Source organism: Desmodus rotundus, chromosome X (genome assembly GCF_022682495.2).
Source record: "Desmodus rotundus isolate HL8 chromosome X, HLdesRot8A.1, whole genome shotgun sequence".
Classification (NCBI taxonomy): domain Eukaryota; kingdom Metazoa; phylum Chordata; class Mammalia; order Chiroptera; family Phyllostomidae; genus Desmodus; species Desmodus rotundus.
Window position 1 is genome coordinate 81,940,886 of NC_071400.1, and position 27,724 is coordinate 81,968,609.

The 27,724-nt window shown below is 43.7% G+C and overlaps 1 protein-coding gene across 10 annotated transcripts in view; it reads left to right on the plus strand.

Annotated features, from left to right (window-relative positions):
• The window catches only part of DMD (dystrophin), a 1,965,474-nt gene extending 1,938,844 nt beyond the window's left edge, over positions 1–26,630 (plus strand). For 3 of the 10 annotated variants that reach the window (XM_045192972.2, XM_045192973.3, XM_053917636.2), the window contains 4 exons: positions 3,082–3,325; positions 4,601–4,724; positions 13,334–13,426; positions 24,128–26,623. In XM_045192972.2, the coding sequence (XP_045048907.1) occupies positions 3,082–3,325; positions 4,601–4,724; positions 13,334–13,426; positions 24,128–24,225 (559 nt within the window). In that variant the 3' untranslated portion in view covers positions 24,226–26,623. Of the gene's footprint in view, positions 1–3,081; positions 3,326–4,600; positions 4,725–13,333; positions 13,427–19,379; positions 19,412–24,127 lie in introns of all 10 variants that reach the window. The other 7 variants (XM_045192974.3, XM_053917637.2, XM_053917632.1 and 4 more) reach the window with 5 other exon arrangements.
• Positions 26,631–27,724: the final 1,094 nt, after the last annotated feature.

Genomic DNA, 27,724 nt, shown 5'->3' on the forward strand with positions numbered 1-27,724 from the left:
GCAAGACAGTAATCATTTGTTTTCAGACATGGACTTCCAGATAGTATCACAATGTTTTCAAAAAGAACATTGCATGTGACGCGACATAAGAGAAAGAAGAATCCCGTGCAGGACGCTATGTAAAAAGGTGTTACCAGTTGGGGCATTTCAACCAAGGTGAATGTCTTGCAAGTTGGCATTCACTGCAAGGAGGAAAAAAATAGAAGATAATTCCCGTCCAGTGAAACCTAGTGAACATTGGATGCTGCCTCAGGTTCACAGAAACATTTAGATGATTGTCAGTTAAGTGGTCAGAGACTGGATTTCACTGATGTGCACGACTGCACACCTCAGTTCGCACCCAGAGGACCCGCAGACAGAATCTGGCTGAGGGTAAAGTTATGTCGATAAATCTCTACCGATTTCCACTCTGTCAAAGCAGATTGCTATGAAACTCACTACTCACACAACTGTCCTTGAAGGTTGAGAGCTGATGGGATTTCAAGCAACACAGAGAGGAAGTTATATTCCTGTAGATGAAAAAGATCCCATGTTGATTTCCAGCATGACTTTAAAACAAATTCGTAGAAAACTTGTAATGTTAGGTACAGGGTAGAGCTCTTTTAAAAAAAATAAATAGATCGGATTTTATTTCTTCTTTAATGTGGAGATCCAGCATTTTGGAAGACATGCCATTCATTCCCTGTCCCAGATGTTGAACAACAGGAGATATTTTCCTAAATAAGAAACCTGATCATGAAATTATCTCTTTCTCCAGCTGGACAATGAGAAAACTCCTCTCGCCTCGTGCATCTCGTGTCTTTTCTCATGGATATACATCACCCACATCTGTAGATAGGAAGTTTTCTCACCTGATAAAATATCACCAGGTGATAAAATAAAATGATATCAAAGAGATCTAATCAGTCACCGGGTATCAAATGCATGTGTCCTCCCTGGGAATTGTATTCCTAGCCATTCTAAAGCAAGGAGGAAATCCGTGACCCCAAATGTATTTCATTAAAGAGCATAAAAAAATAACGATTTAAGCATTGAACCTGACAAGCTGGAGAAAAAGGCACAGTAAATTTCACAACACTATTAACGGATGTGCAATGAGCCGGGAAGACGTGAAGAGCTTCGCCATGTTGCTGGCTGTGAAGACTCCAAAACGTGAAGTCTTGTTTCTTCCCAGTTTAATCGATAAGCTCGGTGTAATTCAAACCCCAAACTTCACCAAGAATTTTCATCTGAAAAGGTGACGCTAAAATCACAGGGGAAGGCCTACCTGACTCCATCTTCTTTAGACCAGTGGTGTGGTGTCTGCACAGGGAGGGGGCATGCAAAGAAACCAGTGGAAGAGAATAGAGATCTCAGAAGCACACTTGTGTATTCGTGTAGACTCTTGACGTATTGCTGGTTAGAAATCACTGGGGAAAAGAACGATACAGTGAATGGGACTGGCTTAATCAGTTACCTATGGGGGAAGTCAAAGTAGACCGTATGTTTACACCAAGCCCCACAGATTCTGGGTAAACTCATAAATGTGAAGAGCAACATTCTCAACTGTAAAGTGTAAGTGTAAGGAAGATTTCCTTAATTAAGCAAAACGTAAAAAGCAGAAAACATGGAGGAACATATTGAAATTTAAGTTTTTGTACAACAGGATACCACGGACAGATTAAAGAGAAGCTACGCAGAGGTATGGGTAGGAGATGGTATTTGTTGTGCCCATAGCCGGCAAAGGAGTAAGCATCCGCCATATATCCAGGACTTTAATAAGAAAAAGACCATCCAGTGGGGAAGTGGCTAAATGAAACATAAAAAGCCAATTAACACAAAGTTCAACCTGACCAATAATCATCATATGCAAATTAAAATGCACCCATCAGATTGGCCAATACTTAAATGTTCGGTAACCCCAGGTATTTGAGGAAGATGCGGGTTAATGGGGAACCTCGTTCACTACTGGTAAGAGAGTAAGAGAGTATATTGGTCAGACCACTTAGGAGAGCGATTTGGTAATATGCAGCAATGTTAGTGTTGCCGGAACTCAGAAATTCCACATTCTAGGTGTGTTCTATAAAGAATCTCTTAAACAGGTACCCAAGGAGACAGGTAGAAGGAAGGTCATTGCATCATTGTTTGTAACTGTGAAAAGTTGGAAACGTAAATGTCCATTGACAGGAGAATGTTGTTGGCATATTCAAGCAGCAGAATAATACCTTACAGCACTTAAAATCGTGAACTATTATGTATCAACATGGCTACCTCTCCAAAACGGTGTTGAAGGCAAAAAGCAACTCTTAGAATGGTATGTACATTCTTAAACATTAAGTTCTTAAACGTAAAGTTTAAGAACGTGAAAAATAATGCTGTTGGATTGAATTCCATGAAGTGGCCATTTTTGTAGGTAAAAAAAAAAAAAAACGCCGAATGGCAGCATCTTTATTAAGTTCATCCTAATATTTGTGGATACGCTCATGGCAATGATGGACTCGGAATGCAGGATGGGGGCGATGGCGAGGAGGGGCCGATAGGCTATTGAGCAGGGCATGCAGGGGCGCTTCGCCTTTAACTGTCATATTTTATTTCTTCAAAAGACTTTTTGAAGAAAATATGGCACGTGTCACGTGTATGGAAGCGCTGTGCTGGGCACATGGGTACACTCTTACCATGTTCTTTACACATTGCTGCTGAAAAGACTTGATGAGTTTTAAAGCAAACCCCAAAGGGTTGATAGAGGTGTGAAAATTGTGATCTCACGACATTATAAAGAAGTATTTACAAAACGATGAAATCCTTTGCTGCTGACTTGTCTGAACGTAGCACTCATAAGGCCTTTAGTATAAAATAAAAGGTTGAAAAGCATCTCCCCTCGCACGCCGGGCAGATGCTTCCGATTTTATGTTGGTTTCTGTAGCACTGCTAAGACCGTCATCCTAAAATCCATTCATGAAGTGCCTCTCTTTTGCTTGCTCTTGTGTTTGCTGGTGGTCAGGTGCATCTCTCGGCCGTTTTATATGAAATCTGGTGATGATGTTCAACTTACTTTCTTTTTTTTTCCTTTTTTTTTTTTTTTAACTCCCTCGATGCCAACAGAAATCTGCAAGCGGAATATGATCGTCTAAAGCAGCAGCATGAACACAAAGGCCTGTCCCCACTGCCGTCTCCTCCTGAAATGATGCCCACCTCTCCTCAGAGCCCCCGGGATGCTGAGCTCATTGCTGAGGCCAAGCTTCTGCGCCAACACAAAGGCCGCCTGGAGGCCAGGATGCAAATCCTGGAAGACCACAACAAGCAGCTGGAGTCCCAGTTACACAGGCTAAGGCAGCTGCTGGAGCAAGTGAGGCCCATATACCTCTAAGTTGGCACATTTACAAAAATTACTTGTCCTTCTTCAACAAAACTAAAAAAACAGAAGTCCTTTTCCTTCTTTCCTTTTCCTTCTTTTTTTTTTTTTATGTCCTCATTGATTTTGAGAGCGAGAAAGAGGAAAGGAGAGAGAAACATCAATTTGTTGTTCCACTTACTGATGCACTCATTAGTTGATTCTTGTATGTGCCCTGACTGGGGATCGAACCCACAACCTTGGCATATCGGGGCGATGCTCTAACCAACTGAGCTACCTGGTCAGGGTCAGAACTCCTTTTTCGGAAGTGCAACAAGCATCCATTTGTCGAGTACCTAGTATGTGTCTAGCAAAGTGCTGGATATCAAGGGATATGAGGAGAAAAACTAGTGTGTTGATTAATATTTGTTCAAGATCGTGGCCTACAAACATGTTTTTTATTTGACTGATTTGAAATTCATCTTCAAAAAAAAATACCTAAAGGTTCCTATTAGTTTTCTAAAAGTGAAACTTTTACCTCTTGAAATGGAGCTCCCTTTTTAGCAATTAACATTATTTTATCCCTTTTTAGCAATTAACATTATTTTCTGATACACCTTTGGGGTTTTGCCTAAGTTTTCTAAAAGATAATTTTTTAAGCCTCCATTGAAAACCTAGTAAGATGCTACATCATAGTGGGCTTTACTGGTCCTGGCTTTCTGGGAATGTGAAATTTTGCGTATGTTCTCTCCCTCTTGCCACTTAATACTGCACAAAATACAAGTTCTCCACTACATTTCTGTGCTCCTGCCCAATTTCACCATTTTCACGTGAAAATGCAGCGGGGGGTGGGGGTGAAACTCATTTTCACCAGGGGCCACATCAGCCTCGCCGTTGCCTTCAAAAGGCCGAATGTGACTTTAGGTCTGTGTACATGTAAGGAGCTGAAATTACATTCAGCCCTTTGAAGGCAACGGCGAGGCTGATGTGGCCCCCGGTGAAAATGAGTTTGACACCCCTGTCCTAAGTCTTCTAGTTATTTAGTCTAATGACTCTATATGTCTTATTCCACTGTAGCTATAATTTCCTCAGACATGCCAGGGGGCACAGTTCAGATACAAAGACGATATCCAAGGCTCCCGTCAATAGTGAAATTTCCCAGAGTGAACCATCCTTCCCAGAGTAGGAAAGGTCATACTTTCTGAGCCCCGAACGTCTGTAATGCTTTCATAGTTAGGTATTTGAGTGTTTACTATGAAAAGTAACTCTGTTTTCTTTTGGATGACTTAGCCCCAAGCAGAGGCCAAGGTGAATGGTACAACGGTCTCCTCTCCTTCGACCTCTCTTCAGAGGTCAGACAGCAGTCAGCCTATGCTGCTCCGGGTGGTTGGCAGTCAGACTTCAGAATCCATGGGTAAGTGAATCTCTCAGCTATTCCTGGATTTTATGTCTTAAGGTCTGGAAGAGGTAGGCTGTTTGCTCGGAGGTTCAAATCATCAGCTAAATTATCTAATATGTTTTCTGGACAAGGCATTGTAATAAATGCCTTAGGGGCACAAAGATGAGTGACATACTCCTAACCCCCCAAAGGGCCATCCATTCAGTTATGTGGAACAAGGTAGCGTGGTGTTCAAGTTTTGTTCATTCTGGAGACCTGAGGAGGCTTTGTGATGAATTGATATTTGTGAGGAGTTCCAGAGGATGGAGTAGAAACCAAGCGTACCTGGGGGACAGAATGGCATAACTGAACATGTAGAGATGAAAACCTTGGGCCAAGGGCAAGAAAGAGCCAATAGTTAGTGGAAAGACAGGGTCCAAGCAAGAGGTGGCAGAATCAGGCTGCACGGGAAGGTCGCGGTCACGGTATAGTGAAGTGAATGTTGGACAGAAGCGTCGGACTCATTTTGGTGAGCATCCGGGGGCCATAGAAAACCCTAAACCAGGTAAGAAATACTGTAGAAGATGTATTCTGGCAGCTGTGTCTGGCCCAAAGTAAAACCACCATAGGAGGAAAGACCAGTTGGGAGAAGTTATAGGAGTTCTGAGAGCTTAGGCTTGAGAGAGGTAGCGACAGCATGGGAGGACATGACTGTGAGACTATTATTTGCATATAGAGTCCCCAGGCGAAGGGGACTGACTGCAAAATGCAAGGAGAGGAAATGAGAGGAGAGGATTTGGTGTGTTTGAGGAAGTGGCAGGTCTAAGTCATGTCCGGAAAGAAATTGAAATACAGGTCTGTAAGCGGGGTACAAGCGCGGGCTGGAGAGCGGTGAGAATGAGCTCCGCAGCACTGAGAGCTGAAGGGTGTGAGAGGAGAAGCAGATAACGAAGGTGCCGGGGTGCAGTGCCTCGGGGAAGACCTCGATGTGGGTGACGGGCGGTGAAGTAGGGAGCAGGCCTAGGTTCGAGGAACATGCAGGCGACAGGCCAAGTGCTGAAAAGGGCTGGGGGGTGGGGAGTGAAAACAAATCCACGGTTCACTGGATCGCCATGACTGCATTAGCTGCTGGCGAAAAAGCATTTTCAGCCAAGAGAAGAGAAATTGGAGGATTTCTGTCTTTTCAGTGCAATGAAAGACCGGGTAATCTTGAAAATGAGTGAGGCTTGAGGAAAGTAGACGCATTTGGAACATGACCACGTAACAGTGAGGGCTGAGGTAAAAGATGAATTTGTTGGGGGGATGGTCCACAAGGTCTGGTGTCGTTCTTCACTAGTGTTCTATGCTTAGGACTCTGTTCAAAGAAAACTGGAGCTCGCATGGTAAAAGGTCAAAACAAGTAAAGCATTTCGCAGTGGTGATGAGGGCAGGACAGGGGTCGGCAGCCAGTGGCTTACTGGTTTTTCCTGCCATACTAGGCTAGACAGTGTGGGTTTTATGAAGGCCTCAGATACCTGGTCCATTCTCTGAGTTTCTCCTTCTCCCGTAAGGCTGCGCCCCATGAGTCAGCCCCAGGCTCTACTTCCTGTTCCCTGGGCCCTAAACTGGTCATACCTGACCCTCCTGATCTCCCCTCACAGACAGGAAGAGACCTGTGACTCCCTCAGTCCTCACACTTAAAGCTCTGTTCCCGGGCTCCGGGCTGTGTTGAGGAATTCATTTTATACTTGAGATCGTCCATGAGAGTAGTATATAGAAAGGCAAAATACCTTACCAGAACTGATGGGGCAAAAAGGGCCAAGGGTGTGAGAAAGGGCCAAATCTCTACCATTTAAAGGGCCTCTTTAAATGGTAGAGATTTGGGGCCATGTGCCGGAAAATTCAAAAGTTGAGTATTGTGGCCGCCCTGGCTGGTGTGGCTCAGTGGACTGAGCATAGGCCTGCAAACCAAAGGGTCACCAGTTCAATTCCCGGTCAGGGCACATGCCTGGGTTGCAGGCCAGGTCCCCAGTTGGGGGTGCATGTGAGGCAACCACACACTGATGTCCCTCTCCCGTCCCCCTCTCTAAAAAATAAATTTAAAAATGTTTTTAAAAAGTTGGGCATCGTGGGATTAAACTCCTACTTCCAGGCGATGCCCTCATCTAAGGGGTAGCCTCCTGCTGAGCTGCTGAAGACTGGACGTGGAGATGCGTGAGGGGTGTGCTTCCCAGGGCGGATCAGGCCAGGTTGGGTGGGCTCACCTGCATGGCGGTGAGGCCCTTAGGAATCACCAAAGATTGCGGAAGGCAGATCAGGGCACCGAGGAGAGATGGGAGGGTTTGAGGAGGAAGAGAAGCAAACCTGATGAACTTCGAGAACCCCGTGCCATGGGCCAGAGGCATATCCTCCACGGAAATCAAACCTTATAGGAAAGCCAGGTTTCATGTCTTTCGTGAAAGTAGGGAAAATGTTTGGCGTTTTCCTGGCTTTCCCACACCTTGGTAATTTCAGGCAATCTCCACATCGGAGTCTCTGTCTCTGTATGGGATCTGAACAGAGCTAATGGGCTGCAGTCAGGACTGCAAAAGATCACTGAGCGTGTGAAAAAAAAAATCATATGCCTTTGAAAAGTCTATAAATTCCAAAAACAAGTGAGTTTTAGTGCCACTGTTGTTATTTCCTACTGCGGAGGGTTTCCCCTTGTTTTGAAGTAAGCACAGCCTGTGAAACTGAGTCGCATATTTTCGTAGTGAGGTGCAGGGCCCTGGGTGCTTAAAAGCATTAATTATTTCGGCCTGTCGACACTGGCAAAGAGGCAGCGTGCCCGTGAAAGCGCCCCAAGTAAAGTACATATCAGCCTGCGGTCCCGATGATTTGTGGAGCTGAGAGGATGGCGGCAGAACTGAACACAAGGATGAAAGTGCTATATTCCAGGGGGTGAGATGGGCTGAGAGAAAACTTGCTGATGTAAAATGGATATGCTCTGTGGTTAAGTTTATTCTCTGAAAGAAAAGACTGAATTCAAAAGAGATTTTTTAATTGTATAAGCCGACTTTGTTTAAGAAGGAAAAAACCCAGCCATCTGCTGGAAGGATGCGCGCTGGTATTTAAATAAATGCAGTGCGGCCCTGGCCAGGGAGGCTCAGTGGCTTGGGCGTTGTCCTGCAAAGGGAAAGGTCGCGGGTTCAATTCCCAGTCAGCGCACATGCCTAGCTCTGGGTTTGCTCCCCGGTCAGAGTGCGTAGGGAAGGCAACCAACATGTTTCCCTCCCTATCTTGTTCTCTCCCTTCCCCTCTGTCTAAAATGGAAAATAAATAAAAATAAATAAATGCAGTGGGTAGCCTCATCATGCTTTGAAGGTGTATGTGTGTGATAAGGCTGGGATTCGCTGAATCGTATTCTGGACAGACAGTTGCGTTCCTTCTCCAATCATATACACAATCCCAGTGACTCTTTCAAGTGAAGTGCGGGTGAGTTCGTGCTAGATGGTCATCTGGTGAGTGCGGCGCTGCCTCACACTGTAAATACTTCTCTCTGCTAAGTCTCAGGGTGCTGTGTGTGTTTTTTTAACTGGGAGACTGTCCTAATGAAGCTTCCATTCATTAGATAAAACAGACAAAGACATGAATGAACATTTACGTTCTCTTGCCTTTCCTGAGCCACACACGGCACCCTTGACTTCCTAACAGCTCCTTGTACTGAGTCCTTGGCTTCGGATTTAGAACCATTTCAAACTTATGGCAGAACTGCAGTTAATTCAACATTTTACCACATTTGCTTTATCTACAGTCACATCCATTTATGCATATCTATATGTTAATATCTCTAAATACTGTATATATTCATTTATATTTATGTGCATATTTATGTATATAGTTGGTTGATTTGTTACTCATTTCACTAACCTATTTCATGATTATGCTTCATACATAATGACACTTTCCCCCTAAGTCCTTCAACATGTCTCTTTCCAAGGTGAAGGATATTCTCCTACATTACTACAATAGAATTAGCACACTCAGGAAATTCAACACTATACAATACTATCATGTAACATATAATTGAAATTCAAATGGCCCCACTTCTTCCAATAACATTACGTACAGCTTTTTGGTTTTTCCATTCAGGAAACAGTCAAGGGTCATGCTGTGCACTTAGCCACCGCGTCCTTCAGTCGGCTTTAACCTAGAACACTTCCCCAGCCTCCCTACATTTTTCATGCCATTCTAGAATATTTTAGAAGTGGACAAGACAGTTGTTCTGTAGTATGTTCCTCAGTTTGCATTTGCCAGCTTGTTTACTTGTGATTGCGGGAAAGTTAAGTATTTTGTTGGCAATTACCACACAGATGATGCTGTGTCTCCCTCAGGGCGTCCCCTGAAGGCTTTGCCACCATTCTCTCTCCGTCCCTTTCGCACTGCCTGGGCACTACTGCCATGCCTTGGCTCCAGCCATGTTGAAAACCGGAAGCCCGTATCGCTACACCTCTCTCCTGAGTGTCTTCTGGATCAGAATACAACCCAATCTGAAATCCTGGTCAGTCTCCAGAACATCTTGACCAATTACCCAAACTTCACAAAGGCGGTCATTTTCCACACTTTCTTCCTTTACCGACCTTCTTTTTACTCTCTAGCTTCCTTCAAATATAATTGATATACCAAAATATTGCATCCACTTAACGTATGCATCTGGATGACCTTGGACATATGTACATACCCCATGGTATGATCACCACAACTATCTACCACATCTGAAACCAACCCTTTTCTACTCTCTTTTTCTTAAGATTTTATTTTATAGAGAGGGAAAGAAACATATTTTATAGAGAGGGATCTTCCCCTCTCCTGCGCCCTGTCCTGCAATTCAGTCACCTGCCCTGACTGGGAATTGAACCGGTGACCCTTTGGTTTGCAGACCAGCACTCAACCCACTGAGCCACACCAGTCAGGGCCATGTCTTTACTTTCTTTAGCCAATATAACCGTCAATTCACTCATCAAGGCCAGTCTCTCTCACCTCTCTTAAAAAGACAAAAACTCACTGTTTCTTGCCCTCTCTTTCTCCCTCCCATCCCCGCTAAAATCAATATGCCTGTCCTCGGGGCCAGGGGGTTGGGGGGAGAATAATGATAATGATGAAGAAAATGAATTTTTTTAAAAAAGCAAAACTCTTCAATTCAGCTGCTTCTGCCCAAATTTAGCCTCCATCATATGAGCAGCTGAACAAACAATATGAGTACCCTCCTGATTGGTTTCTCTGTTTTTGGTCTTTCTCCCTTTCCAAGCCCTCTTCTAGATGTTTCCAGTTACTCTCCTCACATTCCAATTGCATAATCTTCTTCTCCTTAAATATGTTTGTGACTCCTCTTTGCTTACAGAGTAAAGTTCATACTCCTTAGCCTGGTATTCAAAATCCACCTTCTTCTCCAACCCAATTTGTGACTGCCTCCTTATATGACCACAAAAACTCCAAACAGCCAAAGCAATATTGAGAAGGAAGATCAAAGCTGGAGGCATCACGCTTCCTGATTTCAAACTATATTGCAAAGCCATAGTAAACAATACGGTATTAGCATAAAAACAGACCCATAGATCAAACACAGCAGACTAGAGCCCAGAAATAAGTCCATGCGTATATAGTCAATTCACCCACAACAAAGGAGCCAATGGCGTACGGTGGGAAACGGGTAGTCTCGCCAGTCAGTGATGCTGGGGACACTAGACACCCCATGCAAAACAATGAAAGTAGACCACTGTCTTGCACCATACAGAAAAATCAACCCAAAATGGATTCAAGGCTTGACCATGAGACCTGAAACCATAAAACCCCTGGGAGAAATCATGGGCAGTAAGCTCCTTGATGTCAGTCTTGGTGATGAATTTTTGGAGGTGACATCAAAAGCCAGGGCAACAAAAGCAAAAATAAGTGGGACTACATCAAACAAAAAGCTCTGTGCCGCAAAGGAAACCATCAACAAAATGAAAAGGTGACCTGTGGAATGGTAGAAAGTACTTACAAATCATGTATCTGACAAAGGGTGCATTCAAAATATATAAAGAACTCATAATAACTCAATAGAAAAAAAAGTGATTGCGAAATAAGCAGGAAATCTGAATAGACATTTTTCCAGAGAAGCAGTGCAGACAGCCAGCAGGTGCTTGAAAAGGTGCTTAACATCACTGACCATCAGGGAAATGCAAATTACAACCACAATGAGATGCAAGAATATTAGCTACTAATTTTAATATCTTTCATCACCATTCAACAGTGACCAGCTAATAATGAGGATCATCATTGTATGCCATAATTAAAGAACTTATGCACAGCATTTTCATGTGAAATGGAAACCGTCTGCCCCAAATATAATTTTTAAAAGTAGTTGAGACTGATGTCAGGTACTGGATAAATCTTGTTTTTTCCTTCTGAAAAACTGGAGAAAGACAGGAAAGACATAAGTCACGAGGCAGTCACACATCGAGTTGGAAATTGGTTGAAAACATTATGATTCAGGTAGTCCCAAGAAAAATGATGATAGGCATCTGTGTTCATACACACCCTCCCTTTTAAGAGAAAATGATTTTCTAGTGCGTAGTTCCCTTTTGTACAAAGAGAAAACAGTGTCCTTAGATGTGAGCAATACAGGACTAAGGTTTCTTGTGTCTCCTACATAGGCTACGTAGGTTCTGGAACAAGTCACTTTTTAAACAAGTAGGAAAGTCATCATTGAATTGAGAAAAGAGAAGTGAGTCAGATGGGATATCATTCTTTCAAGAAAGCCTAAAATCATGCTGAGTTTCAGAAGACTTTAAAAAATAACTTGCCCAGCCCTGGCTGGGTGGCAGGTTCGATTCCCAGTCAGGGCACGTACAGGAGGCAACCAATCGATTTTTCTGTGTCTGTCTGTCTGTCTGTCTGTCTGTCTGTCTGTCTCTCTCTCTCTCTCTCTCTCTCTCTCTCTCTCCCCCTCTCTCCTTCCCCCCATCTGAAATCACTAAACATGTATAGACATATCTTGCCCATAGCAAACTATCCCCTTTTTAATTTCACAGATTGAATTTAAGTCATTTCGCTTCTTTTTTCTTCACTTACACTTTAACTTTGATGGTGTCTTCCCTTATTTGGAGACATTCATTTCAAAAATGTTTCAGTCATTTGTGGGGACCAACTTCAGACAAGCCATGACAGCTAATGATCCAAAAAGGATATTTATCCTTAGAGTGGAGTCAAATGGAAGTGTCGATGCTAAAGAATTGCCACTGACTAACTATGAAGTCCCTTGACCGTCAGCAGCGTACTGTCTGTGCGGGCCTTCGCCATTCCCTCGGTCCGATGTGCTCTCTCAGCTGTCTACATGCTCACACCTTCACGTCCTTTAAGGTGTTTGCTCAGCTGCACCTCATCCAAGAGGGCTTTAAGACTCCCCTTTCTTTTTTTTCCTTTTTTTTTTTTAAGATTTTATTTATTTTTAGAGAGAGGAAGAGGAGAGAGAGAAACATCAATGTGTTGTTGCCTCTTGAGCGCCCCACACTGGGGACCTGGCCTGCAACCCAGGCATGTGCCCTGACTGGGAATCAAACTGGTGACCCTTTGGTTCCCAGGTCCATGCCCAATCCACTGAGCCAGACCAGCCAAGGCTTTAAGACTCCCCTTTCTGAAGGCTCTTCCTCACTGACCCTCTCGTCTGTTCCCATTGCCTGACGTGCGCATATAACTGACTTGTGTATTTGTTTAACCTGTGTGCCAGCCTAAGAGTGTAAGCTCCATGGAAATGGGGCTTGGGGGTTGTCTGTTGCTGTAACCTGAGCGCTCGGAACACAGCAAGGCATATAGTTGGCTTTAATAAATATCTAAATAACTAATCTTCCTGTTGTTAAATTGTGTTAAGTTCTTTTAGACAATTAAAATCTAGCTCTTTTAACTTTCCTACTATATTGTGATGCAGAAAACATTAGGGATTAAGGATTTTTAGTGAGTTGATTCACCTCTACTCATGCATATAAGTGATAAATCTCATTTCGAATCTTAAAAGGAGATTAGTTAAACCCAAAGGATTATTTTTTTTTAATTAGACAAGAAAACAAGATTATACTGTATTTGTGCATGTACAAATACAGTATAAGGTGTAACCTATACCTTAGGAGTTACCTAAGGTGTAACAGGCACTCAAAAATGTTTGAATGGGCACATTCATCACTGCCACGAAAGTTTTCCATTACAACAGATAACCCATTTTACATTTACACTTGGACACTTAAAGTCGAGACTTACAGGTGATACTTTATGTGTAGAGATGTACTTGGCTGACACCATTGGGTTTATACTTTAGATTTTGACCCTTGAAATAATTGCAGAATCCTTGAATCTTTTTTTAAAGATTTTATGTTTAGAGAGAGGGGAAGGGAGTGAAAGAGAGGGAGAGAAACAGCAATGTGTGGTTGCCTCTCGCACACCCTCTGCTGGGGACCTGGCCTGCAACTCAGGCATGTGCCATGACTGGGAATCAAACCGGCGACCCTTCGGTTCACAGGCTGGTGCTCAATCCACTGAGCCACACCTGCCAGGGCTGTCATGGATTTTTAGATGCAGTTGTGGACCATTTCTCTAGTATCTGTCATTTCTTCCTTAAGTGTAACTGGCCATGACTTGTCTTTGCTTTCATTCAGGTGAGGAGGATCTTCTCAGTCCTCCCCAGGACACAAGCACAGGGTTAGAGGAAGTGATGGAGCAGCTCAACAACTCCTTCCCTAGTTCTAGAGGTAAGCGGCCCCACCTGGGAGTGACTCGGACTTCCTGGGGTTAGGCCACTCATCTCCATACCCAACTAGCGTGTCTATTTTCCATATTTAAAGAAACATGTGCCGACAATGCCACTTTGGGATCGTTGTAAGACAATTTTCTTTTTAAAGGGGAATTTCTGGTTTGAATGAATGAATGTTCTGATCTTGGATTCTGGTTAAATTCAACTACCTGTGTACTCAAGATGTTTCTAGAAATACAGGATTCTAGCTTGTACTGCTGAAGTATTTTACTTGCTTAGCACATTAGTCTGAAGAGTTAATTATGAGATGGCCTTTCTGTAAGAGCAATTACGGTATGACTTTTACAGACGAGGGAATTCATGCCCCGGTGGAGCCTTTGCCAGGGACACACGGTTACGACACAGTTCAGCAATGCCTAGTGTGCGGTGCTGGTGGGGAGTCTGGCTTGCAATGTGATGCCCTTTACATTTAAAAATTGTGTCTTATCCCGTCCTGTAAATATAGGTACAGTTAAATCTTCACATACTAGTCTGTTATATTTTCATTTCCATAGATGGAATGAAATCTTCACACAGAAAGCCATTCACATTTTAATGAAACAACATAATTTAATGTATTTCTCCCCATCACGCTGACCTTGCACACTTTGCCTCTCATACACAAATAGCATTTGACGCCACCACGGTTTCCCACCAGCCAGTGGGAGCTTCAAATGGTGTCGCCTCGTCCAAGGAGGTATTGTTAATTTTTTGGAGTGTGATGTCAGGGCAGTCAACTTAAATACAAAGTCACCGAGCCACTTCCCTTCAGTGAAAGAACAGAATGGCAGCGGTCGCCTGTGAGCCAACAAACGGAAGACTAGCGAGACCAGAGAGGGAAAACACAGGGCTTTGTGGCCAGTGATTGGCAACGCTAATGGGCAGCCCGGGAGGGAAGGGCTGCGGAAAGCCGGCTGCTTGTTCCTCTCCGTAAGGGCAATGAGGAGGGTGTTTTGAGCCCTGGGTTTTTCCTCTCTTTTTGTTCACTGCCGGTTAACAATGGCCATTTCCTAGCTTTCTGATGCACGAGTAAATGTTGTACAGTGCACATTAAAAGCAATAATATTCTGATAGAGGGTTGCTAAGGAACCGGCAGGGGAAGCTAATTTTAAATGTCTGCACCAGCCATCTTTTCACCGTGGAGCATCTCTGATGTGTTGATTCTAACAGATAGAAATCTTATCTGTCTTCCGCCCACCCCACACCCACCACCCTCATCGCCAGGCTGACTGGCTTAGCCGTCTTCTCTCCCTGGAGGCCATGATTCATAACGAGACCATATGCCAGTTTGACAGAAATCACACGCTCTCACCTTCATCCTGGCGGCTTCCGCTAGCCCCTACTACGTACCAGCGGCGGGGTTCGGGGTGCAAACAAGAAATGCCACGTTCCCTGCCTTCTAGGGGTTTGTGGTCAACCGCAGATCCAGACTTCCAGAGTTCAGGTGACAGCACAGTCACAGCATGACTATAATGGAGATGTCTAGGACACAACGAAGCCTAGAGGCACCTTTTCGATAATTAGGAGGTTAGCCTCAGACGGAGCAAGTGCCTTCTTCCAAATCACACAGCTGCTAGCAGGGCAGGGACTTTGGGAGCCACCTCTAGCACACGTACCAGTGACCCCAAGCTTTCCCCCGAAGGCCCCATGTACAGGGTGGGGCAAAATAGGTTTACAGTGGTGAGTCCATGAAGTCCAGAGTCTATTCTTGGATTATTTATTCATCATTGTATTATTTTTCATGCCAACAACTATAAACCTACTTTGCCCTACTACCCTGTATATACAAAGATCAGAAACAAAAGTTGCAAGAAGCAATTCTCTCCGTAGTACATATAATGCACACTATTTCCCTGTGTTATTTGTTGAGAAATACACTGCCAGTTGCAGCCCACTAAGTGGAGTTTCCGATACAGTGGTTTAAAACTACTCATCTAACCAATCTTAGTTGCCCTTACCCAGGTGGATCTATTTTTTTTTAGTTAAATTTTAGAACTTTCACCATGGTAGCTTCCGCCAAGACCTTGCTAATATCTCGGAGAACATGGGGCTTTTACTCTGGGTCTGCCGTCAGAGTTCCCGTTCCTGTGTCAGGAACGCTGCAGGGCGCAGGCGCTACAGCTGTTCCGGACAGCTGCCGGAGCAACCCGGGACAGGTGTCTCAGAGCTGGAGGTCTGACATTTAGTGGGAATGTGCTCTCCAGTACCACCTCATGGCTTACTTAACCCTGCTAGATAATTGTCCACCCAGGAAAATACTTTTTTTAAGAAAAAGAAACTATGGACAAAGAAATTGTCCATAAATATAAAGTATATAGATCGGGGAGTTGCTGTGTAATGTAAATGTACCATGTCTTTGTTGCCCCCTGCCCCAGTTTTAACTTAGAGCTCAAGTCTTAAAGGACCAGCCAACCTTCATCTTTCATTTGCATTAAAAGTACTTGGAAGCCCAAAGAAGTGAAAAGTACCTGGTTCATGGCCATTCAGCAAGTTCAGTTAGCCTTCTGATCTTCTCTCAGTGGCCTTACTAAACTATTGCCCAGAAAGGAGTAAAGGGGTCACATGTTTCTCCGTTGATCAACTGATGGCCACACCACCCCGCCTAACAGCCAGTATGAACGGCAAGGCGTCCTGGGTGTGAATGTGCGCACGTTTAGCTTCGCGACTTTATCTTTCCGATTCATCTCTAGGATCCAGCATAAGCTCTCCGCGCAATAAGACAACTCAGACTGCAGTTCACAGTGCTACGCAGGCATTTCCGCTGCCTGTGTAATCTCTTACCTGCCGCCCTGTGTCACGTAAATTTTATCCCCAACAGCCCCTACCAGCCTGTCCCTCTCATACCACCCACTTCCAAATAAGCCCACATACGTTCTATAAAATGCCTCGAACTGACCAGCCCAGCAGCTGTGCCCAACCTGCCATCCTTTCAAATTCAAGTCTTATCTGTGAGTCTTTCATGGAAGCGCAACATCAAGGACTAGGGCAGAAGCATCACCTTTCAGGCACCGTTGTGTTTCCTCTCTGCTCCCATGTAGGATTTGAGCCTTCATTCCTTTACACCCGGGACGGGGGAACTATGGCCCCTGGGTCAGATCTGGGCCACAGCCTGTCTTTGTAAATAAAGTTTTACTGGAACAGAGCCACGCCCATTCATTTATATATGATCTAGGGCTATTTCTTACTACAGTGACAGAGTAGCTATGACAGAGCTGCATAGTTGCCACACAGACTGTGTGGCTCGCGAAGCCTGAAATATTTACTCTGTGGCCTTTACAGAGAAAGTTTGCCGGTCCCCGCTTTACGCTGTCATTTTGCTGTTCATTCTACCTCATTACATACATGCAGCCCCAGGCGGCGGTGCTGTCAGCTTTGAACCCCACAAAACCGTGCACTGGAATTGGCTCGTGCATTTATATCTATATTTCAGTATGGATTGAAATGTTTCAATCCATTGAAACGTTGGGAAAATATTTTCAATATTTAAATATTGAAAAGTGTTTCAGTATTTAAAGTATGGCCACTCGAATCTTCTTTCACTTGTATTGAAACAAATCCCAAGAAAGGGACTCCTTCTAAACGTTTTAAACTGGTCAGTGAACTGCGATGGAGAAGCTAAAGGGACGCGGAAACTGACGTGACATAAAGAAAGACAACCAGCCAGCTTCAGTTCACACTGTCTGAGGAAGCGTAACTTCTCCAGACCCGAGCGGGCCCTTTATTTAGACTCAGGACTCCCTAGCAAACTTCCTTTTCCTCTTGATTCATTTCCTGCCAGCATCCCACATTGCCAGATGGACACCGTAAGTGGATGTCTAAGGAAACTCATTTCCACAGAATGTATTTATGAAATAAAACTGGTATCTCGTACTTGTATGTACCTGTTGAATAAAGAATTTCTTAAATATTGCATCTCATCACTGTAGAACTGTTCCTAATAGGTACAGTCGAAAACAGTAGTTTATAAACTTTTTTTAAACAAAAAAGGACCTTCCTTTTGTGCTAATGAGCACATTGGCACCCAAGTGATGAGGGAGGGTTTTGGAAGAGATTAAGGTTCATTTACATAAAATCTGCTTTCTGGAGAAGCACCTGAGACAAAACCCGAATCCTTTGCCGCACCACCACTGACCAGGCAGTCCTGAGCTCCGAATGTGGCTTGGTGTGGAATGAATAAAGATAAGCAACGTCATTCTCAGAATCGCAGTTATACTCCGAAACTAAATCATAATTGCTTTCTGAAGTTTTAAAAGTAGGTCAAAGTTACAAGCTGGAACAAGCTCTACCAGCCTTTGTCATCTGAGCTAGAGGGTAGCAGACAAGGCCACATTGCCTAAAACACCAAAGGACTCGTGGCCGTGACCTAGTGGCCACCATCCTCAGTTCAGCCAGCAGGTATCAAATACCCAGAGCGTCAAAGCGCAGCACGCGGGGCCATCATCATCTTACAGGGGAAGGGAATGGATTCTACCACCAGACAGTATAACTGTGAATATAAAGATTTAAAAAAAAAAAAAAAAAAAAAAAACTCTTTAAAGGAGTCAAAAGGAGCGGGTGAGTAATTCATGCTGGCATTTATTTGAGTCATCAGGATGAAATAATGTTCTCTCTTTCCTTTTTCCTGCCATCTGGTATGGGCCTACCACAGAGAACAGCCCCCTGCCCCCAACTGACAAGCAGGCACCCATTTTTCTCTTTTCCCCGACTGGAGCAAGGCCGTGAACGCCAGGCCCGGGATGACACGGTCCGGCAGGCAGTGTTTCTGCTCCCACGAGGGCTCTGACTCAGGAAAGTTCAGAGGGAAGGAAAAGATGAGGGGCAGGGAGAGAGGAAAATGCATACGTAGAAAACCTAAGGTATACTAGAAGTTTTGAGGCCTCAAACTTGAGTTTTGAAAGATGTGTTTTCAAAGAGTAGCTCCGTACTTCCTCACTCTACGCTACTGGCTCTCAAATTGTTGCGGGGAGTTTTTGTCATTCTTGGAGCCCCTGAGGGCTGGGGGGATGCAAGGATGATGTACAGAACCTCTCCCAGTTCTTCTTTTATCAGCTCTAAATCCTGGGATCCTGTAGAAGGGTTTGCTCAAGTCACAGTTTGAAAACCATTGTCATTTTCAAGACTCAGGAGCTAAAAGGAAATTAGGCGTCCGAGGCACACTAGGTATGGTCAGAGGGCCCCGCTTTTCAAAAAGAAAGAAAGGCATTCAGGTGGATGATTCTACAAAGCAAACAAAGCCAGCAGGTCCTTAGCCACGGATTCTTAAGGCTCCTGATAACCTGGTGAAATTACGAGGAAGTTTAGGGCTGGATCTGAGTCTGTGACTGATCTCCTTTCCCCCTTTTATTCTGTTCTTTTCCCTCAAACGCCCCCAATCCCATCACGGCATGCTCAGCTTCTACCAGACAGAACAAACTCTCCCAGGGGATGGGCGCTAGCCACTAAGCGACACTGTGCCTTGCCTTTGGGGCGCGGAATTGTGGCACACAGAGGCAACTATTGTTTGTTTCGGTGTGTTGATTGTCCAAAGTAAAGAGATTCTGACACTTTTGACATTAAGCTTGAGAGCGTGCTGTTGCTCCTGAGAACAATGTTCGATTTGTCAGATTTCTACACTGTGCCAGCTTTCGTCCCGTTTTACCACGTGAACCCCATGGACTCTATAAGTGACGTCCCCTGGGTCGTGTTACCTCTGTTGACACCGGTTTTAAGTGTATGTAAAGGTGATGTGACTGGACGTGTCTTTGGGGGTCTTTTTGATTTTTTCCCAGAAGGGAATAAATGGTCACTGCAACATTAGTTTGGTAAAAGAAGCAAATTGGTATGAAATTGTGTGTGTATACATATAAATATTTATGCACATGATTTTTTTTCCTTTCTGATATCTCTGCCTCTTCCTCTCTCTATTATTAAAGGAAGAAATACCCCTGGGAAGCCAATGAGAGAGGTTAGTGAGATTCAGGCTCACAGCCATGGCTTCTGTCTGTCTCATCCTGCTTTCTATGTTTGGCGTTTGTGTAAGAATTGTGTGCGTGCACGCGCATGTTTGTATCACACGCGTCATTACGTAAGGATGGTAGCCACCTCTCCACTTGCAGCTCACGAGGAGCATTCCTCAAATGTTCATGGCCATTGTCATCACCATGACGACAGAACCACGGGGCGGGGGAAGCAGGAATCTCTGGGTTGGAATCCTGCGGTTCATCATCTGTTGCCATTTGCAACACAGACGAAATCTCCCAAAGAAATTGAGCCTCGCACATACTTGATGAGTCACGAAGCTTCTTTCTACTTCCAGGACCCTAGCATTTTTCTGCCAGTGCACTTGGTTTGTATTCTTCTGGGGTGACTTCATTTCGTTTTATTCTCTTTTTTTTCCTGGGTTCCCGCATTCTTGCTTTGCCACTTTGGCTAATATTTAGTGCGCACGCGCTGTGTGCCAAGCACTGCTCTCAGCGCTCGCCGCCCTTTTCATTATGTAATCTGCACTGAAAACCCATGAGGTAGGTACTGATGCTAACCCCGTTTTACAGAGGCGGTGAGAGGGTAAGCAGTGTGTCCAAGGCGACAGCCAGCGTTTCAATCCAGGCAGCCTGGGTGCAGAGCCACACTCTTTAACTCTTCCGCTTTATTGCCACTTTAGACAATGGTGTGTAAAGGCTCGTATCATCTCAGCTTGCCCTTCAGATGATACTATTTTATTTGGCATCTGCAGCCAGAGAGAACCTTAACCAATTCGAGATAAAAGAGGAATGTGGGGAATCTTGAGGGGTTTTTTTTAATGCCTCTCTTTGGGTTACAGGGGGGTAGGGTGCAGCGCTATCACTGAGTGTGGTTTGGGGTTTTACAGCAAAAGCTGCTTCCCACTTCTGTTCTACCAGGAATATTATCTGGCCATTGAATTACCCAACCAAATGACTATTCGGTGACAGAGAGTGTTCAGTGACAGTTCAAGTGAAACAAAAGCGTCCTTACCAAGAGTTGAACATGAAGGACACAAGAAGGAAAGCTCTCTCGTGGACGGCCACAGCATGTAGTCATGTGGGAGACAGGCTGGATGGGTGGAGAGCCCTTACATGGGAAGGTTCTGGGTCCTTAGCAATAGGATGGACAAGAGTAGCCACGGATTCATTTAAACCGAGGAGTCACACCGGCAGTTCTGCCGACACTGTGCCACGCGCAAGTCTAATGAATGTAACAGTCCTTCAGTCCACACCAGGGTTCCTGCTGAGGCTTGGGGCGGTGGCCCCCAGGGAGGGCAGGAGTGGTGGGCGGGGAGGAGAAACTGACGACACCTGAATCGGTGAAGCTTTGAATACTCCTGACGGTTTGCCTGGCTCACATACTTCTTAGTGAGACTTCTTGGGTTCGTTCTTATGGTAAGTGCCCCTTAAAATTTATTTTAACTTGTTGTAAAATGTTGCGCCGTAATTTTGACCACCCTGAACACATTTCTCCCGTGAACGCATAGTAGAAAAGGCCAGCACATGTAATTGAAGTCATATAGACATTTGGAAAGTTGACAACCTGAGGTGCATTATAGTCAGATAAGTTTCCAGAAAGCCAGAGAATCAAAATAATAATGCTTTTTATGCTATGAAAATATCCGAAATGTACAGTAGAGCAGAGTTTTTTCTTGAAAAGCTTTAAATTATAGAGAAGAAAAGATAAGGGCATTTCACTGCAGTATTCTGGCTGTCCTTTGGCCAGTCGAATGCTAACCACTTATTTGGGAATTGTATTTTTTTAAGAAAATAGAGTGCCAGATTGCTATTGAGGTCTTGGATCGCTGCCAGAAAGACTCAATTCCAGTCGCTGCGGAGAACGACTCCCTCAGGCAGCGGTGGCGTGTGAGGCCAAGTGTGCCGCAGTTAGCGCCAACGTGGGAAACATGCCGCCGCCCTGATGTGCCACGCATGGTGCCTGCGGTTCACCGGGCCTTGCTCTAAAAGGGGTTGAATTAACACTTTCTACAGATGCATTTTTGTGTTGACTTGTGCCCGAAGCTCATTCCACACGCCTGTGACCCTGCCTTTCGTACTCATAGTATCAGATTTTAATTTGGACTTATCTGTCAGGTGAAACTAATGGCCTCCTTCCTGTTCTGCTCTATACGCATGGAGAGCGGAATCGGGGTACGGCTCTCTTTTCCGCACCCAGGTCACTGTGTCACGGCGCAGTTTTATACCTCTGGTGGATTGAGGTATATGATTCTTTGGGGCCATGTTTTGTCAGATTTTTTTCCCTGCCTGTAATGAAAACATCCATGGAAAATATTGGAATTATTCTGGTAAAACAGGCATTTGTAAGTAGAGTAACCAAAGGCATAACATAGATACGGACAGGTGACTGAACGTCATCTTTCTAGCATAGGGACAGGCATGAGGCCCTTTGTGAGCGTGAACAAGGCCACCTACCATCTTCTTATGGGCGCGTGTACGGTAGATTCAGAGTAATGAAGAATAATGGTACCTGGTAACTTTTTAAAGAGCAGGTACCCCTAGAAGTCATGCCTCTAGAGACACGAGTTTGCTGTCCAGGTAGTAACTGAGCGCCATTGCAGGGAGCAGAAGCACCACTTGGTTACAGGCAGGAAGCCCTCACTTAACATCATCAATAGGTTCTGCAGCTTTAAGAGGAACGACATATGGTGAAACCACTTTACCATAGGCTAACTGATATAAATGAGACTATAAACTGTGACATTTCATGGATGTTATAACAAAACGATGTCATTCGCGGACTGCTGTACCCTATAACTGCATTTATTTGTCCTTATTATCTTTAGAACTGTGGTCCCCACCCCCTAGCACACAGTCGGAAATAGGCAGCTCTTGATCATTACCAACAAGCCAATGGGGGAAACCTGAGTTCTTCCCTGTTTTATGTTTTGTAATAATATATTTTCTATCTACAAGGTACACTGCAGTATAGTCGTAGGTGGGTGATGAGAAGTAGTTGAAATTCTATGCAGATACCAGGTTGCGAGGGTCTCCAGTTTTGTTTTTACTGGCTTTGTTCATTGCTGTTAAGATTGCAAGTCATTAAAACTGTGCAGCTAGTCCATCCACTTTCACATTTGCATGAGAAATGGTGATTTGCCGAGGTAGCCGGGCAGTCCGAAACAGACACAAGGGAAGCGCTCTTGCCTGGTGGCATCAGTTACGTATTTCTGCTCTAAGCTCAAAGGAACAGCAAAGGGCCAGCTATGGCTTCCTGTGGTTCTTATGGGCTGGAAAAGCCCAGGACACTTTTAGCCCCATGGAGGGCTGCCAACCCGTCGGCCCACTCCAGAGGCAGTACATAGGCTTTGTTACAACTTCTTGTTTGCGGTCTCAATCAAAATCCAGCATGGGTTGTTTTCTTTTCTTTTTTTTTAAATAAAATTCTTACTGAAACTCTTTGCACTAAGAAAGCACAGAGGTTTACACACTGGCTCCCCTTAATATAAATGGCTGGATGGCGTCACATTTTTAAGGTGTCGACTGGATCTGGTGCCAGCACTGTGAGCCCTCTGCACAGCCTCTCACATTCATAAAAACAATGGCTCCTGAACTAAGTATTAGAACAGAATACCTGCTGTCGTCCATCTTTAATTTATATAGAGATTTCAGCAGCTAATGTGAATCAGTAAAGTTAATACATGGCAAGGTAAGAATAGCCTACCTAGGAAGGCATTTTTAGCTCCAAAGGCAGTACTTGAATAGTGGAATGATTTACTGCTATCCAGGAATTCAAATAAGCCATATGAAAATATGGGACATACATAAAAAGTCAAGTCATACACTGTGTCTCAAATTATTTCACGCTAGATCGGGATTGTGCCACAGAGGACCCAGGGATACTGTGCCGCCTTTGTGCTCCGTGTTGGGCATTAATGCTGGGTCATGTCATGTTCTTATTAAAAGGCTGTCCTGATAGTTAACCCTCATTTAGGAGGAGATCAAAAATGGACTCACAGGATACCTAACTTCACGCTAAACATGTGGGTCATATTATAAGTAGGCTCCAGAGTAATTTGGAATGCAGAGCGATTTTTATTCTGAAGCTTTCTACTTCTAATGGCAACAGTGTACTAAAAGGTGCATTCGAGTGTTTGTTTTTCAAGCCCAAGAGAAGCAGAAAGCAAATCAGCGTTGAGGCAGCAGCTTCAGTCTTGAAGTGACGATGTCATGTCACACTGATGGTAGTAGTGACGAGAACAGTGATGGCAATGGAGTGGCGGTGGGAGTGGCGATAATTATGGTGATGGTTGTTTGATCATCTGAAAATTCAGCTCAAGTACACAGTAAATAATCTCCCACAGCACGGTGCAAAGGTGCACCCCAGTATGAAATATTCCTGGGACGACAGGAATGTTGTGCTGCCCTGTGGAATCCTTTCAGTCTATATCGGGAAGATGAGTGCGGTCTTGGACATTTTTCCACTGACGTGACGGACAGGAGCCTGGTCCGATATTGAGCTGATACTAACATGCAATGGCTTCATTAACAAGGCTTTGCTTCTTCCTGGAGACCGGGGAAATCCAGCCCTGTCGTGCATACCCTTGATGCAGCTTCTGTTGTCCTCACCAAGAAATGGGGAGCGGTTTCCCAAATGGCCAAGAGGGGGGGTGTAGATACCTGCGCCGTGTAAAAAGCCTCTTTTTCTCTCTGTTTTCCAGGACAGAATGTAGGAAACCTTTTCCACTTGGCAGATGACTTGGGCCGAGCGATGGAGTCCTTAGTTTCAGTCATGACAGATGAAGAAGGGGCAGATTAAATGTTTTACAACTCCCGATTCCCGCATGGTTTTTATAATATTCATACAACAAAGAGGATTAGACAGTAAGAGTTTACAAGAAAAAAAAATTCTATATTTTTGTGAAGGGTAGTGGTACTATACTGTAGATTTCAGTAGTTTCTAAGTCTGTTATTGTTTTGTTAACAATGGCAGGTTTTACACGTCTATGCAATTGTACAAAAAAAAGTTATAAGAAAACTACATGTAAAATCTTGATAGCTAAATAACTTGCCATTTCTTTATATGGAACGCATTTTGGGTTGTTTAAAAATTTATAACAGTTATACAGAAAGATTGTAAACTAAAGTGTGCTTTATTAAAAAAGTTGTTTATAAAAACCCCTAAAAACGAACACACGCACACACACACTTTTGAGGCAGCGCGTTGTTTTGCATCCTTTCAGCGTGATCTCCATGTGCAACCCATGGCTTTTTTCTTTTCTTGCACATTCGAGATAGGACTTCCTCTAACACTACCAATGGCTGCGTCACATTGCTCTTTTGAGAATCGTTGACTGAGTGGAACTGGCTGTGGGTTTTCGTTTTATACATCTATATGTCTATAAGTATGTAGCTACTGTAGGTATATAGACAAATAGAAATTTCTAGAGACCTTTTAAATTTCTTGTTCAAATGTTCCTGCCACTTGCTAAAGGCAAGAAAGCGCTTCTGGTCAACCAGGCTTACCTGCTCGGTCTAGAATGAAACGGCCCTGGAGCCAGAGGGAAAGGACCACCACACTAAATAACATTGTCTGGGGCTCCAGATGTTTCTCATTTTAAACTTTCCACTGACAACTAGAGTACTGAATTTTTCTTAAAAGGAACACATGAATGAGTACACGGGGGTTATTATGTCGGAGTGGTCCGTTGGTTGATATATTCAGCTTCCTGCTGTTGCCAATGGCACAATTCAGATTAAATGATGCTTCAGTGGACGTCCGAGCATCGGGAGGCATTTTAACTCCCAGAGATGAGGAGGGCCCGGGGTTTGCAGCCGCTCCCTCTGAGGGACGAGGCCGCTCCTGAAGTAAAAGATTGGATGGATGTTCATAACCATACATACAACTCTGTCTAATCACAACTAAATGATTCTTCCTCTTCTCGCAAACAGCAGTGGGTGTTATGGTTCTTTTTTTTTTTTCTCATTGCAGTGAGTTTTTAAATGCCACAAGACTTGATTTAAAATAACCCTTGGGAAAATGTAAGGCAGTAGCCCCATCACACTGTGGTACTGTTACATATCCACCCAGAAGTTCGTGAACTGTGCTTCCCTCCTTGGCATTTCGCTACGAGTAATTCCACACAGGTTGGTGAGTGCGAACGCAGATCGATTCAGATGTTCCAAAAGGTACTCCAAAGCCTTTTGGGTGGATTACACAGCTTAAATTGTTCAAAAAGTGGAGAAAAAAAATCAAGAGGACTAGCTGGTAGGAAAAAGCTTTATTCTTTCATTTCATCTGATTAGTCTTTGAATTTTTAAAATATTCAATCAATAGAAATCACTGTATGACCTATTATTTTGTAAATCTGTTACCTCTTACATCAAGTGTAATTAACTTTTGGAGAGTGGGCTTTGTCCATTATTTTATTAATGATAATTAACATCAAACATGGCTTCTCATGCTATTTCTACCTCACTTTGGTTTTGGGGTGTCCCTAATAATTGTGCACACCTGATTTCACGGCTTCACCACTTGTTCGTTCTGTGAGCATTTTCCCCCACTTTCTGTTTTCCTTTATAATTTCCAAAAGGAAACCCAAAGCTCTAAGGTAACAAATTACGTTAAGATGTGGTTTTAGTCTTGGATTTTTTTTTTCCCCTTTACGTGACACTGGACTTTTTCCTTATCTGAGGATTTTATTTTGTTTAACCACGACTTAAATCAAGGGGTTCCTTTACGTCCTACTAAGAAGTTTAAGTTTCATTCTAAAATCAGAGATAGAGTGCATCATTTTGTTTTCAACTTTTTGTTTTATCTTTTAGACATTAGCTCTGGAGTGAGTCTGTCAAAATATATGAATAAACATTGAGAGCTTTATTGCTACATTTTAAGCATAATTTGGACATTATTTCGTGTTCTGTATAACCACTGAGTGTTAACCTGTAACTCATAATCAGTGTAACTGAAGCGTAAACATCACATGGCATGTTACGTCATTGTTTTCAGGTACTGGGTTCTTACTTGCGTATCATAATATATTGTGTTTTAACACCAACACTGTAACATTTACTAATTATTTTTTTAAACTTCAGTTTTACCGCATTTTCACAACATATCAGACTTCACCAAATATATGCCTTACTATTGTATTATATTACTGCTTTACTGTGTATCTCAATAAAGCACGCAGTTATGTTACAAAAAAGCATTGACTGGACTGCAGTCCTTTGTCTTTATTTTCATATAGTTATTTAATTTTCCAGGGGTTCATTCATGCAGATGGTGGAAAAACACAAAATCTCGAAAGGCAAACGGTAAACGGACCCTGACCCGCATACTCCCAAATCAACCTCACAGCCCTATGAGTAAATATTATGAAATTTCTTATGTATCCTTCCAACATCTTTATTATTATATAAGCAATTACAAACACATGTTCCTCCTTGTTTCCCGTTTATTGCACAAGATCACATTCTGTTTATAACCTTGCTTTTTTTTTCTTAAGAATTTTTTTATTTATTCACTTTTAGAGAGAGGGGAGGGCTGGAGAAAGAGGGAGAGAAACATCAATGGGTTGCTTCTTGTATGTGCCCCAACCAGGTACTGAACCCACAACCTGGGCACACCCCCTGACCAAGAACAGAACCTGTGGGCTTTCTCTGCCAAGCAACTGAGCTACACCGGTCAGTGCCATACCTTGCTTTTTTAAACTTAAAATGGATCTTTCCAACTCAATATACAAAATGCTTTCCCATTTTTTTTTAAGCTGCATAATATGCCACTGTGTGTTTGGGCTGTTGTTTAAGCAGTCCCCTTTGATGGACATTTAGGTTGTTTTCATCTTCGCTACGGTAAGTAATACTCCACATCACTCATTTCTTACTTCACTGGTGCAAAAGATACCTGTGCGACAGAGGCCTAGAAACGAGATCTCTGGATCAAAGGTGGCAAGCATTTGTAGCTTGGGAGACCATTTTTGTGTAGCAACTGTCATGGCGTTTGTTTTCTGTTTTAGTAATAACTACTATATGAATTACCCAGTGGGCAATTGACACGTTTGCTTTTCGAGATTTTCCTATCACTTCTGTTATTGTTAATGCTACTGGACCTAAGGGGAAGTGTGAGTAGTAGGAGTCTAACCTAAAAAAATGACGGATCCCTGGTCGGTGTGGCTCACTTGGTTACAGTGTTGTCCCATAACCGAAAGGTTTCGGGTTCGATTCCCCATTAGGGAACATACCAAAGTTGCGAGTTTGATCCCTGGACCAGGCACCTACAACTCTGGGTCGCGCACATACAGGAGGCAACCAAAGGA